Source organism: Macrobrachium nipponense, chromosome 24 (genome assembly GCF_015104395.2).
Source record: "Macrobrachium nipponense isolate FS-2020 chromosome 24, ASM1510439v2, whole genome shotgun sequence".
NCBI lineage: Eukaryota > Metazoa > Arthropoda > Malacostraca > Decapoda > Palaemonidae > Macrobrachium > Macrobrachium nipponense.
The window spans coordinates 68,621,498-68,646,582 of NC_061091.1; the positions used below are offsets into that span (position 1 = coordinate 68,621,498).

Sequence of the window (25,085 nt, forward strand, 5' to 3'; positions counted from 1 at the left end):
GCATATTTTACTTCACACCAGCTTTGCCTGCTCATGTTTTTATCAGTGTCAACAAAACAATATACTGAATCCATAGTCACAGCCCGAAGAGGATTAAAAGATTTTATGGGGTAGTAGTCAATAAACTGCTGAATGTGATAAGTCATAAAAACTCATTTCCAGTACTATAAAAAATAAGATGCTTGTTTCAGCATCACTATGAAAACTGGAAAAGTATTTAGAATGCTGAGCTTCATTAGGCTCACATAAATTAAGTATATACTATTACATTGATGATCCATAATTTTTTATTCAAATCAAACCTTTTGCAACATTTTATACTATACATACATTGATATACAGATAGTTTCCATAAGATACCGCCAAGCATTTTTAACAGCCAGTTCTCTAATGGTTCTAATGCCAGAATTTTAAGAGCTGCTGCAGCATTACTCTCCCATCCAGTGCAATTTATATAAGTCTAACCTACTATAGTATTCTTAAGATGTGATTTCTACTTAAGTTTCATAAAAGCAGCAATATATTGGGAAAGTAATTATTGAGGTGAGCATGAAAGGAAGACGATAAGAATTTGGAACAGAAAGGAATTTAATGAGTTCTGAACAAGTCAGTTGTACTATATTATTATTCATGACTTTATGGACAACAAAAATGACTTTTATCAATAAAAAAAAATTATGAAGAAAAAGATGTAACCGAGACATGGATGTTAGACACCTGTAATATGAAGAGAATGTAATACTTCTGAAATAACAGTAAAAAAACAACTAAGCAATGATTTGAGTCTGTAGTACTACTGTTTCCTATTATATAGGCTGACAATTATAAAATGCTTATAACAATTGCTATTAGAAATATATTGTGCGGTCAAAAAATTTGGATATTTAAAATTTTCATACATTTTAAAGAATGCTTGCAAAGTGCATATTGCCATATTGGGGTAAAAACGATAGCAGTTGTTTCTGCTGAAGCTCTAAATCTGAATGTCAGGTTATATTTCCTGCTACTTGCCTCTTTGTTTCCTGGTACTTAGTATCTATATCATCATTACGGCCAAGGTATATCTTTAGTAACTCAAAAGGACATATTTATCATTAAAGTTACTTTTGCATTTTTTGTGTATACTGTAATCCCATGTCTTGCATGCAAGTTTACATTCAAATTAGATGGAATTCGGCCAATGAGCATCCAATAATATCAGCAGTATTTCATGACAAAATGATAATGAAGATAATATTCCGATGACAAACCAGCTGACACTGGCTATAGCATCGGTACACTTAATTTATTCCTACATTTTCACTCCTTGTCTTATGTTTAATCAAAACATTGATATTCTCCATATCCCAACAGTCACACTCCTGGCAAATATATTCTAAAACACAAGGCTGGCTAACATAATCCTCACAGGATTATGTCAGCAATGGCACCAACGGATTTATGTGACTTCCGAAGCACGTCGAGAGTGAACTTCTGTCACCAGAAATAGACATCTCTGACCCCTCAATGAAATGCCCGAGAATTGAACTCGCGGCCACCGAGGTGGCAGGCCAAGACCAAACTGACTATGCCACTGAGGCGCTTAATCCTCACAGGTTTGGCAATCATATTCTAATTTCGATAATCCATTTGCAAAGTCCTTTCCTTCACGAAGATGACACTGTCACAAAAAAATTATTTAATAACAGACCATAAATTCTCAGTGCAAATTCCTTCAAAAAGCACTGCTCTGAGAAGATCCTCTCACAATGGCAGCTAGGTAAAGAATAACTGAAAAACAAAAAACTTATCCAAACTGCCTACAAGTCAGAAGGCAGATCATGAACAACCTACCAACCTAACTAGGTATAACCATGAAATGCTTGCTTTTCTGTACTAGTAAAATTACAGCTAGATGAATGTTTGGCAGATTTTACTGAAATAATAAAAATTTATAGTGGTAATGATATAAGTCAGAATGCAAAATGTAACACAAATTATGACATCAAATATTATAAAACTAATTAATGGCAGTTACTGCAGAATAATACATATATTACAATAGTCTTTATACATTTAGGCATAGATAACCTCATGGATAAGTAGCACTGCCATCAGAATAGAAGATCTCTCTCTAATACGTAATTCAGACACTCACATTTTCAGGTAGTATCTGTTATGACTATTGTTCTGAGGCAGTTTACCACCCGGCCCCCTTCATACAGGATTGGGATGAAGGGTATTTCAAATGAGGGGAGTGAAGGGCATTTCAAATGAGGGGAGTGAAGGGCATTTCAAATGAAGGGAGTGAAGGGCATTTCACAATGAGGGAGGAAGGGCATTTCAAAATGAAAGGGGAGTGAAAGGGCAATTTCAAATGAAGGGGAGTGAAGGGCATTTCAAATGAGGGATGAAGGCATTTCAAATGAAGGGAGGTCAAGGGATTTCAAAGAAGGAGTGAAGGGCATTTCAAATGAAGGAGTGAAGGGCATTTCAAATGGGGAGAAAGGGGGAGTGAAGGGCATTTCAAATGAAGGGGAGTGAAGGGCCATTTTCAAATGAAGGGAGTGAAGGGATTTCAAATTGAAGGGGAGTGAAGGGCAATTTCAAATGAGGGAGTGAAGGGCATTTCAAATGAGAGAAGGGCATTTCAAATGAAGGGAGTGAAGGGCATTTCAAATGAGGGAGTGAAGGGCATTTCAAATGAGGGGAGTGAAGGGCATTTCAAATGAGGGGAGTGAAGGGCATTTCAAATGAAGGGAGTGAAGGGCATTTCAAATGAGGGGAGTGAAGGGCATTTCAAATGAAGGGAGTGAAGGGCATTTCAAATGGGAGGGGGTGGAAAGGGCCATTTCAAATAAAGGGAGTGAAGGCATTTCAAATAAAGGGAGGGTGTGAAGGGCATTTCAAATGAGGGGAGTTGAGGGCATTTCAAATGAAGATGAAAGGGCATTTCAAATGAAGGGAGTGAAGGGGGCATTTCACAAGAAGGGAGCAAGGGAAAGAATTTCAAATAAGGGGAGTGGGAGGGCATTTCAAATGAAGGGAGTGAAGGGCATTTCAAATGAGGGGAGTGAAGGGCATTTCAAATGAAGGGAGTGAAGGGCATTTCAAATGAAGGGAGTGAAGGGCATTTCAAATGAAGGGAGTGAAGGGCATTTCAAATGAGGGGAGTGAAGGGCATTTCAAATGAGGGGAGTGAAGGGCATTTCAAATGAGAGGAGTGAAGGGCATTTCAAATGAGGGGAGTGAAGGGCATTCAAAGTAAGAGATGTAGGCATTTCATGAGGGTATGAAGCATTTCACATAAAGGGAGTGAAGGGCATTTCAATAAAGGGAGTGAAGAGGCTTTCGGAAAATGAGGGGAGTGAAGGGATTCAAATGAAGGGATGAAGGTGGCATTTCAAATGATAGTAGTGAGGGCATTTCAAATGAGGTGGAGTGAAAGGCATTATCAAATGAAGGGAGTGAAGGCATTTCAAAAATTAAGTGGAGTGCAGGTAGCGTTTCAAATGATGGGAGTGAAGGGGCATTTCAAATGGAGGAGTTAAGGGCATTTCACTGAGGGGAGTGAAGGGCATTTCAAATGAAGGAGTGAAGGCATTTCAAAATGAGATTATTGAAGTGCTTTCAAATGATGGGGAAGTGAAGGGTCATTTCACAATGAAGTGGAGTGAGGGCATTTCTCAAATGAGGGGAGTGAAAGAGGGCAATATCTCAAATGAAGGAGTGAAGGGGCATTTCAAATGAGAGGGGTGGGAAGGGCATTTCACATGAGGGAGTGAAGGTGCCATTTCAAAATGAAGGAGTGAAGGGCATTTAATATGAAGGGATGAAGGGCATTTCAAAGGAGGTGAGTGAAGGGCATTTCAAAATGACAGAGAGTGAGTGCATTTCAAATGATGTAGTGAAGGGCGATTTCAAATGAGAGGATGAAGGGGCATTTCAATGAAGGAGTGCAGGGCATTTCAAATGAGCCGGAGAAGTGAAGGGCATTCAATGAAGGGAGTGAAGGGCATTTCAAATGAGGGGTGAAGGGCATTTCAAATGAGGGGAGTGAAGGGCATTTCAAATGAAGGGAGTGAAGGGCATTCAATGAAGGGAGTTGAAGGGCATTTCCAAATGAAGGGAGTGAAGGCGCCATTTAAAATGAGGCGGAGTGAAGGCATTTTCAAAGAGGGAGTGAAGGGCATTCAAATGATGAGAGGAGTGAAGGGCATTCAATGAGGGGAGTGAAGGGCATTTCAAATGAAGATGTGAAGGGCATTTCAAATGAGGGGAAGGAAAGGGCATTTCAAATAGGTGAGTGAAGGGCATTTCAAATGAAGGGAGATGGTGAAGGGATTTCAAATGAAGGAGTGAAAGGCATTTCAAATGAAGGGAAAGTGAAGGGGGCATTTCAAATGGGAGGGGAATGAAGGGCATTTCAAATGAAGGGAAGTGAAGGGCATTTCAAATGAAGGGATGTGAACGGGGCATTTCAAACTTGAGAAGGGAGTGAAGGGCATTTCAAATGAGGAGGAAGTGGGAAGGGCAAATTGGCAAATGAGGGGAGTGAAGGGCATTTCAAAATGAAGGGAAGTGGGAAGGGCATTCAAATGAGGGAAGTGAAGGGCATTTTCAAATGAGGGGAAAGTGAAGGGCATTTCAAATGAAGGGGAGTGAAGGGCATTTCAAATGCGAAGGGGAGTGAAGGCATTTCAAATGAATAAAGGGAGTGAAGGGGGCATTGCAAGAGGGGAAAATGTAAGGGCATTTCAAATGGAAGGGGACTCATGAAGGGCATTTCCAAATTGAGAGGATGAAGGGCATTCAAATGAGGGGAGTGAAGGGGGCATTCAAATGAAGAGTGAAGGGCATTTCAAATGAGGGGAGTGGAAGGGCATTCAAATAAAGGGAAGTGAAGGGCATTTCATAAAAGGGAGAAAGTGAAGGCATTTCAAATGGGGAGGGGCGTGAAGGGCATTTTCAAATTGAAGGGAAGTGGAAGGGCATTTCAAATGAAGGGAGTGAAGGGCCATTTTCCAAATGAAGGGACGGCTGGAAGGCATATTTCAAATGAAGGAAAGTGAAGGGCATTTCAAATGGGGGATTGAAGGGCATTTTCAAATGAGGGGAAAGTGGGAAGGGCATTCAAATGAAGCGGAAGGCGAAGGGATTTCAAATGAGAGGGGAGTGAAGGGGCATTTCCAAATGGAGAGGGGAGTGAAGGGCATTTCAAATGAGAGGAGTAAGAAGGGCATTTCAAAATTGAGTGGGAGTGAAGGGTGCAATTTCAAATGAGGGGTAGTACGAAGGGCATTTCAAATGAGAAGTGCGTGTGGTGCTGATGATGTTGCGTATGTTCAAAATGTGGGGAGTGGAAGGGCAATTTCAAATGAAGGAATGTAAAGGGCAAAAATATATAATTTAAATGAGTATTAAGGAGTGAAGGGCATTTCCAAATTAGGTGGAGTGAAGGGCATTTCCAAATGACTGGGAGTTGAAGGTAGGGCATTTCAATATGAGTAAATGATTGGAAGGAGTGAAAGTAGGGGAAGAAGATGTTTATAATTGTTAGAAGAAGAGTGTGCATATTTTTTCATCAATCAACAAAATTTGGAAGGGAGTGATAAAGAGGGGGAAAAGTGGCATTTTAATCAAATGAGGGAGGTTGGGGGTGAAGTGCAAAAGGAGAAGAGGTGCAATTTCATAATGAAGGGGAGTGAATTGGATTCATTTCAAAGGGAAATGGGAGTGGGGAGGGCATTTTCAAAGAAGGGAACCGGGGAGTGAAGGGCATTTCAAATGAGGGGAGTGAAGGGCATTTCAAATGAGGGGAGTGAAGGACATTTCAAATGAGGGGAGTGAAGGGCATTTCAAATGAGGGGAGTGAAGGACATTTCAAATGAGGGATGAAGGGGCATTTCAAAATGAGGGGTAAGGGAAGTGAAGGGGAATTTCTTGAAAACAAAAAACACCCTGGAGGGAGCATTAAGGGATCATTGAACATCAAAACACACACATTAACTATGGTTAATATACTACCTATATCAAACTGGTGAAAATGGGCAACAAAGTTAATATACTATCTATATCAAAAGGGAAAAAAATCAGAACACTAATTTCTATACTTTAAACAGAAATACTTATCAGGTCCAGAAAAAAACTAACTAAAAGGAAATGAATAACAACCACTGATGATAATCGCAAAACCAACAAGGACTATTCACTTGGACATCACAAATAAAACTACACTTAAGCATAAAGTTCATCAACTACTAACACATTATGAATCAAAATGATGCATGCTGCAAGCTAAGCAAGCCAACACAAACATAAAAATTTATAAGCCTTAGCCAATGTATCTTCATGTACAATAGCAAATTTCATGTCTTATTAACACAAAAATAGTCTGGGAGCTATTTGAGCATTTGTAACGTACAGACACTCTTCACTTAATAACCAAGTTCCATTCCTACTACTCAGTATGTAAGTGAATTGGTCAATATGTATGGAGTCCCAAGCCCTCTCCCCTCCGTCTCCTCCACTGCTGATGGATAACTCAAGACAGTGACAATGAATTTATAAGTTTTTAATTTCCAAACAAAATTATAGGTTAAACAAAGAAATAATTTCAAAAATTTGTGAATCAAGATTGCATTTTTGTTATGTGAAGTCTATGTATAAGCCTAGCTTATTGGCCAACCTGCATGAGTGCACATACAAGTGTGCACAGCATGTATCTATACAGTGTGCGCACTATGCATTCTATCCATCTGATACAGTATTTTTATGACTGTGTCCACATACGTGTAACCATTGCAATAAGGAAACTATGCAATTATTGTGCATTTCCCCCTCTCTCTCTCTCTCTCTCTCTCTCTCTCTCTTAGCAAGTGCATATTTTCCTACTGCAATGTATACATGATTGTACACAGAAAAAACACACACTGTAAAATAAATGTATGCAATATTACGATACAGCAAGAACTACAATGCATCCTCGACTTCCGGTGATTCGATCTTATGGTGCTTTTTCAGTGTTTCTAACGACACTGTAACAGCGCTGTAACTTGATGTTGCATAAAGTAATGGCCCTATAAGCACTGTTGAGCATCAAGTTAATGGCACTTACTGCACTGTGAGCACTGTTAAAAGCGCCATTAATGGCGAAAAACCGGCTTACAGCAAAAATGAACTTTCATTGTGGCGCTGGAACGGATCCCCTGCCGTAAGTCGAGGGCACTCTGTATAATACTGCACTGCATCAGTTAAATGTAATAAAAATACTGGACTTACAATGTTATTTGTTTTAATTTGGTTTGCAAAATTAAGCACTCATATATTACTTGCACCATTTGTGAGTTATCTGTGGCCGAGGAAATATAAGCGGGAAGGAGGACAATTCCTGAATAGCAGAGGTGGAGGGTTGGGGTAATTTCACTGGCCAAGATGAAACTGAAACTGTAATCATGTACCTTGGTAAGCACAAGGTTAGCTTAATTCTCAAACTCACACACACAACAGGAGAGGTAACAGAACTGGTTGATTAGCAAACACTATACATATATATTTATATATATATATGTAGTGTTTGTCTGTTAAAAAAAAACTGTCCATAGTAAAGAAAAAAATGTGGTTATTAATATGGTAAGGCATAAGAAAATTTGGGAAATCTTCAAGCCCTCCTAACATTAACATATTGCTTACTTGAGCTTAGGCAATGTATAACAGCCTGGAACCTTTGGTAAATATGTAATGTAACTGCTTACTAATAAACACAATCACATTTTGTTATGAGATAATATCTTTATGCAAAATTTGTAATAAAATAACCATGTACAATCAAACAGAAAGAGAGGGTAAACAGACATTACATACAAACAAACAATCAAATGAGTGCTTACAATCTGCAATTTACATGTACAGTTCTCATACTGCATACAATACCGATTAGATGGAAAGGTAGTCTTAAGTACAAGCAGTCATCAAACAGGTATGTCATTAAGTGAGGAGTGTCTTTAAACTTTGTCTTTCTACAACTTTTCTATTCTAAATTATTCAAGAGGCCATATCATAAACATAGAAATCTATCAATAATAGTAAAATATTGGTTATCTTTGCTTTTATTCAGTAGGCGGAACAAGTAAGCCAATAACACAAAAATATAGAACAGTAATAAATCAATAAAACTGAAGCAAAACTCATTATCAAGGAAGCCAAAATACAGGGATACTTGATAATCTGGGAACTATAAGGGAAGCTATGAAATTTATGAACAACTGACCTTTCTAACTGAAAACTTATGTAACCTGTGAAAAATGGGGTGTGCCTTTTCCGGAGTTAGCTGCAGAGAACATCAAATATTAATGAAAACGTAGCTGATACACAAACTTCTAAATTTTCTCTCCTCTATCTAGCCATTTGTGCATAAAAATCCAGCATTATTAAAAAAATGACTGTATGGTTCATTAAAAAATATACAGTAGTGCAAATAATTAATCACAGGCGCTGAATAAAATTCTTGTCCCTTGATGAAGGAAATAATGTAAAAAAATCAGATTCCATTAATGGAGCTGACACCTCACACTTTTACAAGGAACTACTGTGTTAGAATGACTCATACATTGTAAATCCCCTTGTTATGTGCAAAGATACAAAGAGCATAAAAGGATTTTAGATTTTTTAACTTAAAATGACAATGTACTGTAACCACCAAGTATATAAAAAATAAGACATGCAAGTTTTTATCAACACCTTCAATAGACACTATACAGTACTTTAGTACTTACAAAAAACTGACAATATGCATATAGTGTACTATACAACTTTTAAATACAGTGCAGGTAAACAATACTATTGCATTCATGTTTGAATTTTCTTAGTACATTCCCCAATTTTTCTCTTAGACTTATTACATATTGTTTTGACTTTAAACCATTAGCCTATATTCTGTACAAGGAGGTCAGTACAAATTGGTGCAAGGGCAACAACAGTCATGAAAAATGGCCCTCCCGATCATTATCAGAACTCTGGATTGTGTAAGTTTACACCTGTAACTGCATCATGATGCTTTCACTTGTGCTATAATCAATCATTCTGCATAAATCTGTTAACTTCCTTTTGAAATAAATGCAAGATTCCATAACTAAGTAAGAACTGCAGCATCATCATCATCAGTGAGTCCAACCACGCAAGTGCTTCTGGGAAAATCTCCCACTCCTGTCTGTTCTGTGCTTTTACTAAAACTACTTTATACATAACCTCTGGATCTGAACGTTCCTTCAACTCAGAAAGGGATGGTTTTAAATGTAATCTGTTAATATACTATGGTTTCATGGCTGCTTTCTTGCACTTTGCACAGATGAGTATGCAATTTAAATTTCAATGTCAATTGTAAATAACAATCATATTTCCAAAAATAGGCTCTGACATTTGTAAAACTGTGGGCTTTTGTGGAGATTCGTCAAACTAGGAATGGAATAAGAACAATTTGTCTAGTTATGGCAAAAACTAACTGAAATGACCTGTGGCTTACTTCAGAGTGGAAGGTCAGAATTTCTGGTATCAAGTGATGTCACGCATAGATAATTAATCTGTGGTTTGAGGGAGAGGGGCAAATTTTACGTAAGGTAAATTGTTCAAAAAGCATATACTAAACCTTTCTGGCGATTACTTGAAGATTACAAGTTCTTAAGACCTTCATTAAAACTACAGTTCTTTATGGTAAGGCAGATGATTTACACCGTGGAATTAATATTATATTTCATCAAATTTTTTGCACAAGTTTAATGCAAAAACTTTCTGTAACTTTACTGCTGATTTACCAAATCAAGGCCTTTGCAAATGCATCAGAGGTATCATAAAATTTTACCTTACTACTATCAGGTCTGAAGGAGTTCTGAAAATCTGGATGGAGGGACAGTCCTCATGCTTGTCTCAGGAAAATATATATTACAAAACTGAATGAAACGCTGAGTTAGATTCCCTGGCTATAAGTTAGGATACAGTAATAAGGAATTGCATATTGCAGACTAACACACAATACTCAATCTTCAAAGAAACTGGGAATTTTGTAGGGAACAATTACAAGAACACCTACCCAGTACTAATATCATCATCAAATAGCAACTGATACAAAGTAGGACAAGGCTACCTCATGGACAAGGCTACCAAGAAGTAATATATTCACTACATCTGTTTCTCTATCCTTATATACATTCTCCAATCCATCCATGTACATTAACTCTAGTGAAATTAAAATGCAAAGTCTACAATATCTACTGGGTCTTAATTCCATTGCCTGTTAACATCAATCAGTAATTTGGTTATTTTCTTCAAAATTCTCAATTAATTTAAAAACCACTGAAGTAAAATGAAAGCTGGATTTTTTAATGCGCAAACAGTAGTCATTTCTCTACTAGGTTGACAATGAGATAGAAACTGCTATGTACATAGAAGTGCAATGATTCACAATTAGGCAACCTTCCTCCATACATTTAATTTAATTGAAAAGTCTCACTGGCAAATAGTAGTCAAATAACTCCACAACTAATTCCATGACACTCAAGCCAAAAATGAAGCCCTTATGTCATTACACGGTCTTATGATCAGGGCCACAGAGAACCATGAAAAGCCTTTTATGTATGTAACTGATTAACTTCTCAATATATGGTCTCCTGATTACAAAACACATGCTAAGGAGATATTAAGAAATCTACAGAAGTACTTGTCAAATCACCATGAGAATAACCATGGAAATGTAAAATACACCAATACACAAAGCTAGTCTGCATACCAATTTTTGTACAAACACTGCCACCAACATAACCAAGTTCAGCAAAATTCTACATACTGCATATAATGTCCCCAAGTTCATGCATAAAAGGAAGATAAGCAATTATATTAGCAAACCAGCATGAATTAACTCTTCCGAAAACTAAGAAAACAGATTTTGACCATTGTAGTTTTTTGGTAGTAAAGATCAATCATCTCCAAAAGAAAGGCACTTGTCTTTCAATCTTGATAGAACTTCCACCAATAATGTATATGGAACAGCCTCAAACACAATTATTATTATTAATAGGGGCTAGTTTTTCCAGACCTCTGAGTCTCAAGTAGACTCTTCTTGGGCTCAAGTAGACTCTTCTTGGGCTGAGTCATCCTCAAGCACAAAGGCACAGGTGAATGTAATCTACCGACTTTTTCCTAATAAAGGCAATCCACACTATTCTGATGTATACTTGGTACTGCCATACAAGAGTTCAACATATGGCAATGTTGGAAATAACATTTGAAAGAGCAATCTAGATAATAATCCTCAAAGAGTATCAAGATTTTAATAGTAAGGATGAGATGGCTAAGGTGGCAGCAGATATCAGTCGGATTTTGACATCAAAACCTATTTATAAAACTTGCACAAACTTTTTTTCTAAGTCAATTACCTCTGCTAGTTTCTCTGTGGAATGCAACGACAGCACTGAATTACTGAAATGTACAGCAGAAACAAACACACTGAGATTACAAAAACGCCAGCAAACAGAGAAAAGGGATTTTGACGAAGGAAAAATCTATTTCTGGGTGATTGGCTCGTGTCGCCCTATGAAAGGATCCTTAAATATCATTCTTTCTAGTAAAATTAATCTAAAAATTACCAGAGAAAAACAAAATTAAGAAAATGTCAGTAAAACTGACTCGCTCACTCTTAAAAGGAGTGTCGGTATGGTAATAGGGGCGAGTGTGGAACACTACCACGAGACAATAACCAATTAGAACTTCCAATCAGAATCCCCCCAAGAGAGAGCTGATACCAACGGGCGATGCAGTCGCTACTACTACTACTAGAGGACGCCACGGACAGCAGCGCCCCTAGCGGGCATCCTTAATAAAAAACATCTTGTCCTGCAAGGGGGGGAAAACAATAAAAAGGGGGGGTTTCATAGGGCGACACGAGCCAATCACCCAGAAATAGATTTTTTCCTTCGTCAAAAATCCCTTTTCTGGGCTCAGCTCGTGTCGGCCTATGAAAGAGTACCAGAGAAACAGACAAGATGGGAAAAAAGGAACAATGAAAAACAGTGTAAAATGATGGATATAATGTAAGTAAATCAATTACAGCAATACAAACTAAGCACTTAAACTAACTTATACTAAACAGTAAAAAATAACAGAATGTTAGTAATTTTAAAGTACTTAAATGTAATTAACAGTAAATACAGTGATGCATGTAATATAAACTAAAGGGATTTACTTGAAATTATTTACAAAATATACAAACAAAACCATTGTGTCCTTAACTCCTAGCATAAAAATAAGTGTGGGTAGGTACACTGAAGTACACTATCAGTACAAGTGTGGATGTCCCTAGCAAAAAAATAAGGAACAATCCACTATATGATTCCACGGCTAAGGCTAGGATATCCGAGTAGCATGGCGATAGGGTGAGGCATGTTGGAAGCTGTAGGTAGAAAGGAGACCTGGATCTATACTACGACTACTATACAGTATCAGGGGAAACAATGTTTCCCGCTGCTACTGCTGAAAACTTTAAAGATTCCAAGGACTTTAGATAGTGGCGTTTAAAGACTGTCGGGGATTTCCATCCAGTATACTTTTTAAGATCCTCAAAGTTCATATGTTGAAAATAATTAATTGAGGTGGCTACTCCCCTGATATCATGTGCTTTTGGAAATGACTCAGGATTGGCTTGTTTAATGAAGTAAAGGATTTGTTGCCTAATACCTTTTACTGACAAAGTACCACCTTTTTCTCTCATGAAGAGAGCACCTGAGGATCTTGAAGAAGTACGAGATAGAAAGGCTCTAAGAGTTTGATACTGGGCAGAGAGAAGGATCCTGGGGAAGTGGGATAACTTTCCAAGGGGGGGGAAAAACCCACTTGCCAGAGGATCCTCATTTTTGGCTAAAAAGCTACGATCCGGAGCAAGTAGAACTTCTCCTGATGGGAGGAATTCCACATGACCTGCATCCCTGGATAGAGCCGACAGTTCTGAAATTCTAGCTCCTGAGGCTAAGCTTAGTAAGAATAATGTCTTCCTCAGGAGCATTATGAATGTACAAGATGAGTTGTCAGTATCTGAAGCTAGTTTGAGGACATCATTTAAGAACCATGAAACTGTAGTAGGCCTTTGGGAAGGTCTAAGTCTAGCACAGGCTTTAGGGATAGACGTAAAATAAGATTCAGTCAGATCTATCTGAAAACCTACTTGAAAGATTTTCTTCAAAGCCGATTTATGAGTGGTAATAGTGCTAGCTGCTAAACCTTTTTCAAACAAGGATCTGAAAAAGGATATAGCCAGATTAACTGTCATGGTTGTAGTGTTCGATTCTTTCAAGAAAGATGCTAATTTTTTAACAGCTGAGTCATATTGTCTAATGGTTGACTCTCTCTTATCTGATTCTAGGAAGAGAATATTCTGTGGATCAATATTAGCATCTTTATTAGCCGCAAACTTCATGAAGTCCATAAAGTTAGGGTCTGGAGAATTCCTGAGGAAGCGAACACAGTCCTCATTTGTACTGATTGTGATAGCTTGGGATTGGGGATCCGTTGAGGTCGGAGACCCCCCAATTCCAGAAGAAGAGGATACCAGTTGCTCTTGGGCCAGTCCGGTGCAATCAGAGCTACTATCCCTTTGAAAGACCTTAGTTTTGCTTAGGACTTCAAGAGAAGATTCACTGGAGGAAAAACATAAATTCTCCTCCACTGATTCCAGTCCAACGACAGGGCGTCCGTGGCATAAGCCAGAGGGTCCAGGTTGGGGGCCACATAGCAAGGGAGCTTGTGGTTCGCTTGTGAGGCGAAGAGATCCACTTGGAGACCTGGGACTCTCAGGCTTACCCACTGGAATGACCCGTCGTCTAGAGACCATTCTGATTCCAGAGGAACTGACCGGGAGGGCAGGGCGCCTGCTATCACATTCCTTACTCCTGCCAGGTGAGTGGCAGATAGATGCCATTTGTGTTTGTTTGCTAAGGCAAAGATGGCTATCATGACATGATTGACATGCTTGGACTTGGACCCTCCTCTGTTGATGCAATGAACTACCACTGCACTGTCCAAAACTAGCCTTAGATGAGACTTCTTCGGGGGAAGCAGTCTCTTCAAGGTAAGAAATACTGCCATTGCTTCCAACACGTTTATGTGGAGCTGGCGAAATTGAACTGACCAAGTCCCCTGAACCTGTTTGAACTGAGAGTATCCCCCCCACCCGGACAGGGAGGCGTCCGTGTGAATGGTTAACACTGGAAGGGGATATTGAAGGGGTACTTTCTTGGCTAAGTTCTTACTTTTGACCAAGGACGGAGTTGATTGCGGAGGATCTGTGGGATCACTGACAACTTGTCTCGATATTTGGAGTTTGCTCTTGATCGCCAAATTCGATTTAAATCTTTCAGCCTTGCCTTCAGGAGGATATCTGTTACCGAAGCAAACTGGAGGGACCCTAGGATTCTTTCCTGGTTTCTCCTTGACGTTTGTTTGCATTTGAGAATTGCCTGACAGATTTTGCTATTTCCTTCCGTTTGGTCACTGGAATTGACAGATTGTGGGAAGACAAATCCCATTGGATTCCTAGCCACTGAAAACGAGACTCTGGGGTGAGTCTGGATTTCGTTTTGTTTATCTGGAACCCAGTATGTTCCAGAAAGTAAACTACCTTTTTGGTGGCTTTGAGACATTCCTCGACTGTTGGTGCCCAGATCAACCAATCGTCGAGGTATGCTGCTACCATGATTCCCTGAGCTCTCAATTGATGTACAACCACTTCTGCTATTTTTGTGAATACCCTGGGGGCTACATTCAGACCGAAGGGCATCACTTTGAATGAGAATGTTTGATTTCCTAGCCTGAATCCTAGGAATGGGCGGAAGTGCCTGGCTATAGGGATATGATGGTATGCGTCTGTAAGATCGATGGAGCATGTGACGGCTCCGCGGAAGTAAGGTCCTTACTTGCGAGAGGGTAAGCATCTTGAACTTGTCGCAACGAATGAAAGAGTTTAGCTTTGACAAGTCTAAGATTACCCTTCTTTTTGTTGAGCCTTTCTTTGGCACGCTGAATAAGCGACCTTGAAATTTTAGATGCTTGACTCTCGCAATAGCTCCTTTCTGAAGGAGTTCTTCCGCGTAATCTGTCAATTCCTCTGATGGTATCTGGTGGAATGATTTGATTGGAGGAGGCTCTTTGATCCAACTCCAACCCAATCCTTTGGACACTATGCTCTGTGCCCAATTGCTGAACCCCCACCTGTGGCGGAAGAGGAACAGCCTCCCTCCTACCTGGGGAGCCTCATTGTTGATGGGCGGGTTGACCACCACGCCCCCCTCTGAACTGCCTGCTCCTTGTTGCCCTTCCTGCGCCACGCTGACGAAAGTAACCTCTCGCCCTACCTCTTGGTTGGTTTGTAACCTTGAGCCTCATATGAAGGGTTGAAGGCTGGCGAGATTGCGAGGAGGTGGACGGCTGAGATTGAGGGGACACAAACAGGAGGATAGGCTGGTTCTGCTTCGAACTAGCAGGTTGTCCTTGTTGGGTAACTGGGACAGCTTGCACAAATTGCTGCTGTTGCTGGTGTTTCTGAAACGGCTGGAACCTCTTACCAGCCTTCTTTTGCTTCTTACCAGCAGCGGGGACGGATTCTTGTTTCCTCTTCGAGGAAATACCCCACCTAGCTCTAAGGCTCTGGTTGAGCCTAGCAGCTTCGTGGTGCACTTCGTTGACAGCGGACTCTGGGAAGAGATCCACTCCCCACATACTAGAAGCCAAGAGTCTATTCGGCTCGTGCCTAATAGTACACTCTTGTAGAACATGCTTCCAGCAATTCCTCCTAGCCTGGAAGAAGTCGAAAGCGTCAGAAAGTACCGTCTGGAACTGAGATTTTGCCAAAATCTTGAACAGCGGTTCCGTAGCGTAAGAAAGAGCAGCCATTTCCGTGATTATAAGGGAATTGAGGGACCTACCAAACCTGGTTCGCGCATCAAACTCTGCCTGGATTAGGGAATCCGGCAGCCTCGGTAGCTTCTCGCCGAACTGGTCCATGGCGCAGTCCGGTTTGAGCTTACCAAGCGTGAATGTAGCTGGTAAGTTCTCCCACAATTCTCCGAAAGCCGGGAAGAGCGGAGAAGTAGACTCCGCCTCCCTCAACTGTGGGATGGGCTCATCCTTGAGGACTGCCTGAAGGGACTTCTCTACTAATTTCGTAGCGAACGGAAGAGAAACTTCCTCTTCCGTCACGAAAATAGTAAAGGGACTCTTGTAGGCCTGGAGTTTAGTGTTCGTACGCTCCCAGTCCTCAAGGCAGTGAACCCATTCCCGCTGGGCATGATCTCTACTATACAGGACAGACTCTCTAGAGATCTTGTCTTCCCTAGTCAGAGCCGTTACAGTCAGCCTAGCATAAACGATGAAAGGCTGCGTCAGACCCCCGGAGGGTAAAACTCGAAGTCCTCAATCCTCCGAGTTCCACACTCCGGGATAGAGATCATCCCATCCTTGAAAGGAGCGTAGGCAGCTACTCTCCATGGGTTCTCCATGGAGAAAGCTGGCAGAGAGTCGTATGGCGGGAGTTGGAGAATGCCAGTGCTTGGCACTGGGGAAACTGGAAGAGGAGCCTGAGATAGCCCTGCTACTCGGTCCTCATTCTCTCTAACTCTGTTAGAGAGATCTTGAATCGACTGGCCTGATTGAGACAGAGTGCTCGACAATTGTGCGAACATCTGCTCGAATCTCGTCCCCAGGGTCGGAGACTTGCGAGCCAACCAGCTCGCCCACCTGTTGCATCACCACTGCTGAGAAAGCAGAGTGGGATCAAAGGTGCTAGGGCCCTGCTCCTCCTACCGGCGTAGCCGGAGTGGAAGCGGAGGAGGCGGGAGAAGGCACTGGCTCGGCGGGAGGCCGCGGGCCTTCTCCTTAGAAGCCTTGCTTCTAGAGCTCTTTGAGTGAGAAGAGCTCGGCTTCGCTTTCACCGCGTCGGCGTAGGAAGTCGAAGACTTCCTAGCCGAAGAAGACGAAGACGACTTCTTAGAAGTTGTCTTAGCCAAAGTCTTCGGTTCTCTCTGTCCCTTCACCTTTGGGGGTACAGAGAGAGCGGGAGAGCGAAGGGTAGGGATCTCAGATCCCACAAAGCCTTGGAAAGAAGCACTCGAAGAGGGTACAGGAGAAGATCCAGGAGCACCCAAGGAAAGACCTTGGGCGCCCGACACACCTACCTCAACCAACAAATCCTCCACCCCTACCGCCATGGGTTCGATGTTAAGGTCCAGGGCAGCGACGTCCGGGACCGACTCCTGGGCAGCTACGACCCCAAAGGATTGTTGGAGGTCTTGCTGGATGGAGGCTATCAGAGGGGCCGCGGACAAGGGGTCAACATATCCAGTCGACTTGCCCGCAGGGAAGATCTGGACGGGCCAGTTCTTATCAAGAATATAAGGCTGGCCTTTGGCGGCGTTCTTCCCTGAAGCCGCCCCCACCCCACCGCTTTTTCAGGGTGGCGAGGGCGACTTCCCCCTCACACCAGTAGCCTGAAAGAAAAGCGAGATGACTTCTAGTGGTGGCATGGGGTTAACAAACTTATGACTAAGAGTTGTTAGTAAATGATAATGAAGCCTATAATGGACTTACCCCATCTCCCAGCTGACCGACCAGGTTCGTAGCAGATGGCGCAGGCTTCTGGTGCCAGACGATCATCCCGTTGAAAGACGTGGCACAGGGGGCGTGAGACCTACACTCATCGTGGCCGGGCCGCAGGGGTCGAACAGCGTCGCGTTACACGCTGGGACCTGGCAGTTGGTAGCCTGTAAGTGGAAAGATACATGAGTACCAGGTACACACTTACAGTCTGACAGATGCTCCGCTGGGGTGCCGGAGCGACAAAGTTAGATTAAACCAGGAGCCCCCCGCCAAAATACGTGTGGTAACCAGGTTGGTTGCGTGCCCTAGGCTATAGCCCCGCTGATGGCGGAGACGCAAAGGGAAACCAACCAGGAGTGGTGGTAAAAGGAAACCACCACGACGTAAAATGGCGGGAATGGTAGAAATATAATAATATTACACAATTCATTGTAAAATTAGGGTATATCCTTAAAATAATTATAATAATAATACAAACCTCTCTCCACCTGTCTACTAGAAGAGTGCACGGGTAAGAAGCAAGCTCCCTTCCGGTAGCGAGAGATGTAAGGATATGAGTAGGCAAAGAGCAACAGACCTACTAGTAACCTGCCCACCCCGCCTGCTAGCGGAGCCAGTAATCTATAACCAAAGGTGCCCCGGCTGCGACGGAAGGCTCCTTTCGTTATAGCAGGGAGGTGGCTGAGCAACTGGGGAGGGGGGGAGGAGAAGGTCTCGGCGTAACACGGCGGGAGAGAGAGAGGGGGGAGGGATGGCTACTCCTCCCCGCCTCACCGACTACCCGCTCGGAGACCCGGTACCTCATGAGTGGTCGCCCTATACCCCCTGCTGGGAGGAACCCCTGGTCACTTCAGAGAGGGAGAGAGTAGAAGGCGACTGAGGTTGTCATGACAACCTAAGGGGTCCCCCAGCCCCTCCCTATATCAGAGAGGGAGGGCAGGGGCAGGGTAAGGTGCGATGGAACACGTGACCGCAAGTGGCCTAGGCCGCGAGCAACACAACCGTGAGAGGGCCACGTGAACCAGACTGTACCAATACAAGGAACAAGCACCTAGGCTAGCCTAACACCCTAAATTAATAAATAAATACATCGAAAAGATGGAAAAGACACTTTTAGTAAAAGAAAAGAAGCCCAGGAGGAGGCAGACTGTTCCAAGAAACAGAAGCCTACTCGGAGCCAGCGATAGCCGATGAAGAGCAAGAGCCGGGATGCTGGCCGGAATAATAATAATAATAGCCCTAAATAACAAACTAAAAGACATGGTAGGAGGGCTAAACTAGCTAAAACTCGATGTAAAAAACAATGAACGCAAAATAGTAAGCCCATAAGTATAAGAAGTCCCAGTATGGAGGACCGGGAATTCTTAACGAGGCAGCATGGCGCCACCACGAGGCAACCGGGGGGGGGGAACCGTATATGACCTATTAAAGAGGAAAATACTGGTACCCGGGAAAGAAACAAAATGAGGTAAAACATTACTTATGATTACTTAACTTAGCCGTAGCAATAGCAGAGCGTTCCATGATGATGGATAGGATAATCCCGAAAATAACACAGCACAAGGAAAAATGCGTCTTGACGCTAGCGCTAAAAATTAAGGATGCCCGCTAGGGGCGCTGCTGTCCGTGGCGTCCTCTAGTAGTAGTAGTAGCGACTGCATCGCCCGTTGGTATCAGCTCTCTCTTGGGGGGATTCTGATTGGGAAGTTCTAATTGGTTATTGTCTCGTGGTAGTGTTCCACACTCGCCCCTATTACCATACCGACACTTTCCTTTTTTTAAGAGTGAGCGAGTCAGTTTTACTGACATTTTCTTAATTTTGTTTTTCTCTGGTAATTTTAGATTAATTTTACCTAGAAAGAATGATATTAAGGATCCTTTCATAGGCCGACACGAGCTGAGCCCAGAAATAAAAATGTTTATTGTACTGTGGCTAACCACGGCCATTCTTTACTCAATCCCCATGAGAAATATTTACAAAGAATATGTACACAGTAGGATAAAGATTGTTCAATAGTTTTTATCTTAATCTGCATACTAAAAAATAAGACCTTTACTGTTCAAACCTACACCTACACTTACAACCTATATCAAGGACTTGAAAAGCCTAAGTAGAGGGCACTTTTTAACCAAAAAACCATCTCAGCATATGTCTTAATATTCCTTGTAGTGACCACAGTTGAGTCCCATTACTATTAACCAAGCATAATATTTTGGAAACTTGTCATGTTTTTCCCTTCTGTAACTCCTCTCCATCCCCCACCACAAAGATACCACTGAAAATGGCAAGAGATGTTCTTCTGGAGCATTCCATCTGCCTCAGTTACACTGCTTTCTCCCTTTCTTCATACATTCTCCTTGGGCTCTTCCTAGTTAGCTAACTTCTTGAACTTGCGCCTTGCTTTAATTGTCACCTTCTCATTGAGGACAAAATCCTTGGGGCAAACACCATGAGTCTTGGAATGTGACTCTGTGGACTCTGTGGTCTTGATAAATGAAAGCATAATGACTATAAGTTCTGCCATAATCTTTTGCAATGTTTTTGACTGCAAATATTTACTTCTTCCTACTGTGCATGTTAATATTACTACTGCAATTTTGTTGCAAGTGCAAACCATATTTGAGACAGTTATCATAACTGTGGTCATAGATGTTTTTTTAAAGTGTTTATTTATATATTTACTGCTTGCTGAAGATGAGGCAGTTCATATGTTCTCATCAGTTACAATAGTGTACTAAAACTCCTGTTTTCCATTCACTGAGTCATGCAGAACTGCATTAGGCTCTAAAACCTATTTGGGAAGCCACTTGGTTCTCCCTTCTCCGAGCATCGGCAAAACCCCAGCTGGAAGAAAGCAGCTTCTACTTAGAGACTGCCATGTGATCCTCTCATCTAATGCTCAAACCAGGCTAGCCACTATTATCATCTCCCAACACCATGTGATGCATCAGTGCAATAACCCATACTACCATACGATCATTCTTCCTTAAGCTTGTCATGGGCAGGATAACAATACGTATACTTAGTGCAACTTCACTTCCTCATCTGTTGTTTTCCTACAACATTTAATTATGAATAAAGCTAAATAATGCAATGTGGAATGCTCAAATACCATCAGCACGTCTTGCCATTACAAATCTCAATTAGAATAAATGAAGAAAAAGGATGAAAAGAAATAGCAAATGTCTATGATACAGCATGGTCTGGAATTCACCTGAGCAAATCTCAAGATTTTTTCTCTTTAATAAATAGCACAAGCTATTCCAGGCATTACAGCCTGTACATCCCGAACTTAATCTTGTAAGGGTAAAGAAAGATGGGAGATGATTTGCTGATTATGGTAAAAAGGACAAGTCTACTAGTCTGATGGCTAAAAACCACTAATGACTGAAATGAAATGTACAGTTTGTTAAATAAAAAACCAATCAGTGTATTCACATCTAAAATTATTGTCACCACAAATCTAGAAATCTCTTTGTTTCACTTGTTCCTTTTCACCAAATCGTGTACGTTAAAATATTCAGTATACATGAATTTACACAACCTAAGTTCACCAGTCAACACATAAAGCAAAGTACTGTATTCTATTGTCATATGAATATAAACGTTCTTGAATATGATGCTGACTCATATACATAATAGAAATATTTGATTAATCAATGGGAAGCACTATTTACTGCATCAGGCTTCTTCCTTCATATCTTTCTCTGGGTCACAGAGGCTATCATGTAAAGAGTAGAGGCTTCTTAAGATTTTTATATGCAATATCTTTATTGCATTGGCCATATCTGTTAACAATCATGAAACCAAAGAATGCAATTAACATAAGAATCAATAAGCACAAAATAGCCTCCTTCCCCTAAAGTATGGTATGCAAGGAAACTCCTCATGCTACAAGCAAAAACAAAAAATAAATAGAATAATGGTTATCCTAGTTGCAGGAATAAAAAAACCCCAAATGTTTTCTGTTAAGAGAATCAAACCAATAAAGATAAGGTATAGTATGTATACACATCATTAATAACACAGACCAATCTTTCAAAACAAACCTTGCCAGGGTTATTTTTGGGTGGTGGAGGTCTGGGAGGCGGTTTCTTTCTTTGGGATCCTACTCCGTTGGTGAGAGGCAAAGATGCAGACCGTGACATTCCATTATGCTGAGACTTTTGGTGCCCAGTTTTTCCAAAATTCCCAAACGGCTGATGATTGTTTTCTATAACAGGTTGTATCACAAGCAGGTCATCATTCCTACACAAGTAAAACACAGAAACGAATTCTATAAGTTAGATGTTATGATTTAATGAAATCATTAAATAGAGCAAGTTTTTTAAGGATACTTTGCAATTTTCCTAGACATACAAACCCAAAGTCTTTTATATGTATGCACCTTTAGCGATAGTTGGTTTGGTCACTGAAGCTTATAACAAGGTGGTTAACAGTGGTAGGTAGACAGTGGTGGAACAGTGCCACTCACCTGTAGGTTACCTATCATTTTACCATTTGGGACAAATGGGGAGTAGGATAGCAGGGGGATCTAGATAAAAGACTCATGGATTGAATATCTAAGGAAACTGCTTATTTTCTTTAAAAAATTTTATCTGTTCTTTATTTAGATCTGGGCAGAAGAGCAATGTCTGCTCAGCACTGTCCTAGCCTTCTTGCACAGTAACCCTCAGGACCTTCTTCCTGTACCTTCAATGGTCCAGAGGCAGGAGAAGGTGGAAGGTGAAGAGATTACGAAGAAGAAAATGAGGACATAGCATGCCTTCATTTCTTTGCCTCTCATGACCACATGGATCTGTGAGGACTTACCAAAGACACATGCATCCCTGAAGGGACAGGAATCAGAAGGATCTGCCAAAAAAGCAACAACAAGAGTGACAGGGACAGAACAACTGTAGTCTAAGAAGGAGAGGTTACTTTTGCAGCAAAGACCCTAAGTGTTGAGCTCTTAGCTACACTAGAATGAGAAGCTTAATCTCAAAGGAATCACTAGATCAACTCCTTGAATAATCTAAAATTGAATTTAAAATACTGGAACCTGGAAACAAAACAAAGTGCCAAAAAGCATAAAGTAGCAATCATCTAAATAATACAAATAAATAACAATACTTCCAATAGTGATTGCAAAGGCAGCAGAAAATTTTTAACAACTAGGATAAGAACTGGCAGCTTACGACACTAAATCACTCAATCCAAGACAGATATAATAACTGTGATCTTCAACGCACCAAAAAAAACTGACTAAATTACGGAACTGTACTCCAATAATGCAAAGAAATAGCTGACAAATGAAACACAAGTATATACTACAGTACTTCATAGCTGAGCATGAACGTGTGAAAAAACTTATCTTTGTTATATACCTCTGGATACCATAACTCCCAGCAACTTACTTTTCTGAACTACAATCTCAAGATGCAAATCTATATAAATATACACAATATAGACAGATGCACAGCAATTCACAGAAATTAAGTTACACAGCACAGTTACTGATCTTTTGTTTAGTCGATTGTGAAATATATACCCACAAAAGATGCAGTCAGTACTAATCTGTCTGATAAAGCCCTGATAAATCTGAAACAAAAAGGATTGTTTAAACTAGCCAAATGGAAAACAAAGGGATACAAGTGATAGAATGATAATGCTTTACCTAGCATCACTCAATCAATTCCACTTTAAAAATAAAATAAAAAGCGAACAACAAGCCATAATTTCCTCTGTATTACTATAATACCAATACTGGATGGCAATTTCCATCAAGAGTGATTGGCAGGTACACAAGCACAAAATCACTGCAAAGTGTAAATTATTCATACAGTAAAAGAAAATTATTTCCCAAAAATGCACAAAAAATATATCTGGGCTATAGATCATCTCAATTTGTCCATAATTATTCAAGTGTAAAATTGTCATGTAGGAATACAGCGAGAATAACTTGAAAAGTGTAGTAAAATGATATTGTTAGTATACAATAAAGTTTTGTACATACTTACCTGGCAGATATATACTTAGCTTAGGTCTCTGACGTCACGACAGAAAATTCAAAACTCGCGGCACACGCTACAGGTAGGTCAGGTGATCTACCTTACCCGCCGCTGGGAGGCAGGTGTAAGAACCAGTCCCCCTTTCCTGTCAGGTTATTTTCTTCCACCTGTCTCCTGAGGGGAGGCTGGGCGGGCCATCAATCGTATATATCTGCCAGGTAAGTATGTACAAAACTTTATTGTATACTAACAATATCATTTTTGTACATGAACTTCCCTGCCAGATATATACTTAGCTGATTGACACCCTTGGTGGAGGGAAAGAGACACATACTTACTTAGAAAGTGGGGACAACACATGTTAAAGGAATACATAATATAAACCTCTGGTTCTTACCTGATTTAGGCAGAAGACTTGATAGTTACTGTCTATTAGTCTGCGTTGCCTAAAGAGTCTCAGCGAGGGCGTGACCTATGGCTGAAGAACTCTTTGGGTCTACCAATGGGAACTGAGTCCACTTACTTGGCAGAATCCAAGCAGGATCTTGGTCAATGGGGATCAACCCGCTTACATGCCAGAGCCTATCACTACCAATTGCAAGGAGCCTTAAGCACAACCGATCACCTAACCAATTACTAACATTAGTATACGAAAGAAGGAGCTGCCTCCTGCAACTTCCTTCGTACAACCAAAACTCAAACTTAAAACTAACAGGGAAAAGGATTAAAAAGGATGTGTTTCAGCTCCCTGCCCCAGCACTGAATCCGCCGATAACGTAAGGGCCTAGCCCAAAACACTTATCATACGTAATCGATACGTCCCTTAGGTAGTGATTAGAGAACTGATCATTCACCTCCAAAAGTGGCCTTCATAAGGTTTTGTAATGACAAATTCTTCTTGAAAGCCAAAGACGTCGCGATGGCCCGTACTTCGTGCGCCTTGACTTTCAGAAGGTTAAACTGTTTGCTGATTGCAAGAAGAGTGTGCTTCTCTAATAATATTCCTGATAAAGAATGAGAGTGCATTTTTAGATAAGGGCCTACTGGGTCCCTTACAGAGCACCAGAGATTGCTCTCATTAGCGGCAAGTCTTTTCTTCCTCTGAAGATAATATTTCAGGCTTCTCACCGGGCAAAGAGATCTCTCCTCTTCTGTCCCGACTAAGGAGGATAAGCTTTTGATTTCGAAGCTCCTGGGCCACGGCGAAGAAAGGGTTTTCATTCTTGGGGCTAGGAAAGCCGAAGAAAGAGCAAACCGCGGAGCCTCCTTGGAAACCTACCTCACCTTCTAGAGCCTGCAGCTCGCTGACCCTCTTTGCTGACGCTAACGCACAGAGGAAAAGAGTCTTCATCGAAGGTCTCTGAACGAAGCAGCCTGGGGAGGTTCGAACCTTGAGGACCTCAGGAAGAGCAGCACGACATCAAGATTCCAGCTAGGCACTAAGGAGGAGGTTCTTTTAACCGTTTCAAACGATCTGATTAAAT

The 25,085-nt window shown here is 41.1% G+C and overlaps 1 protein-coding gene across 2 annotated transcripts in view; it reads right to left on the reverse strand.

Moving 5' to 3' along the window:
* The window catches only part of LOC135205758 (SH3 domain-containing protein 19-like), a 59,213-nt gene extending 36,097 nt beyond the window's left edge, over window positions 1-23,116 (reverse strand). Inside the window, exons 1-3 of one of the 2 annotated variants that reach the window (XR_010312595.1) lie at window positions 23,008-23,116; window positions 21,661-21,859; window positions 8,249-8,308 (exon numbers count right to left, since the gene is read on the reverse strand). Coding sequence is in view for 1 of the 2 variants with exons in the window: in XM_064236889.1 (XP_064092959.1) it covers window positions 8,249-8,308; window positions 21,661-21,759 (159 nt within the window). In the remaining variant the exon portion in view is untranslated. The remainder of the gene's footprint in view (window positions 1-8,248; window positions 8,309-21,660; window positions 21,860-23,007) is intronic. The other variant, XM_064236889.1, reaches the window with a different exon arrangement.
* Between the last annotated feature and the right edge of the window lie 1,969 nt (window positions 23,117-25,085).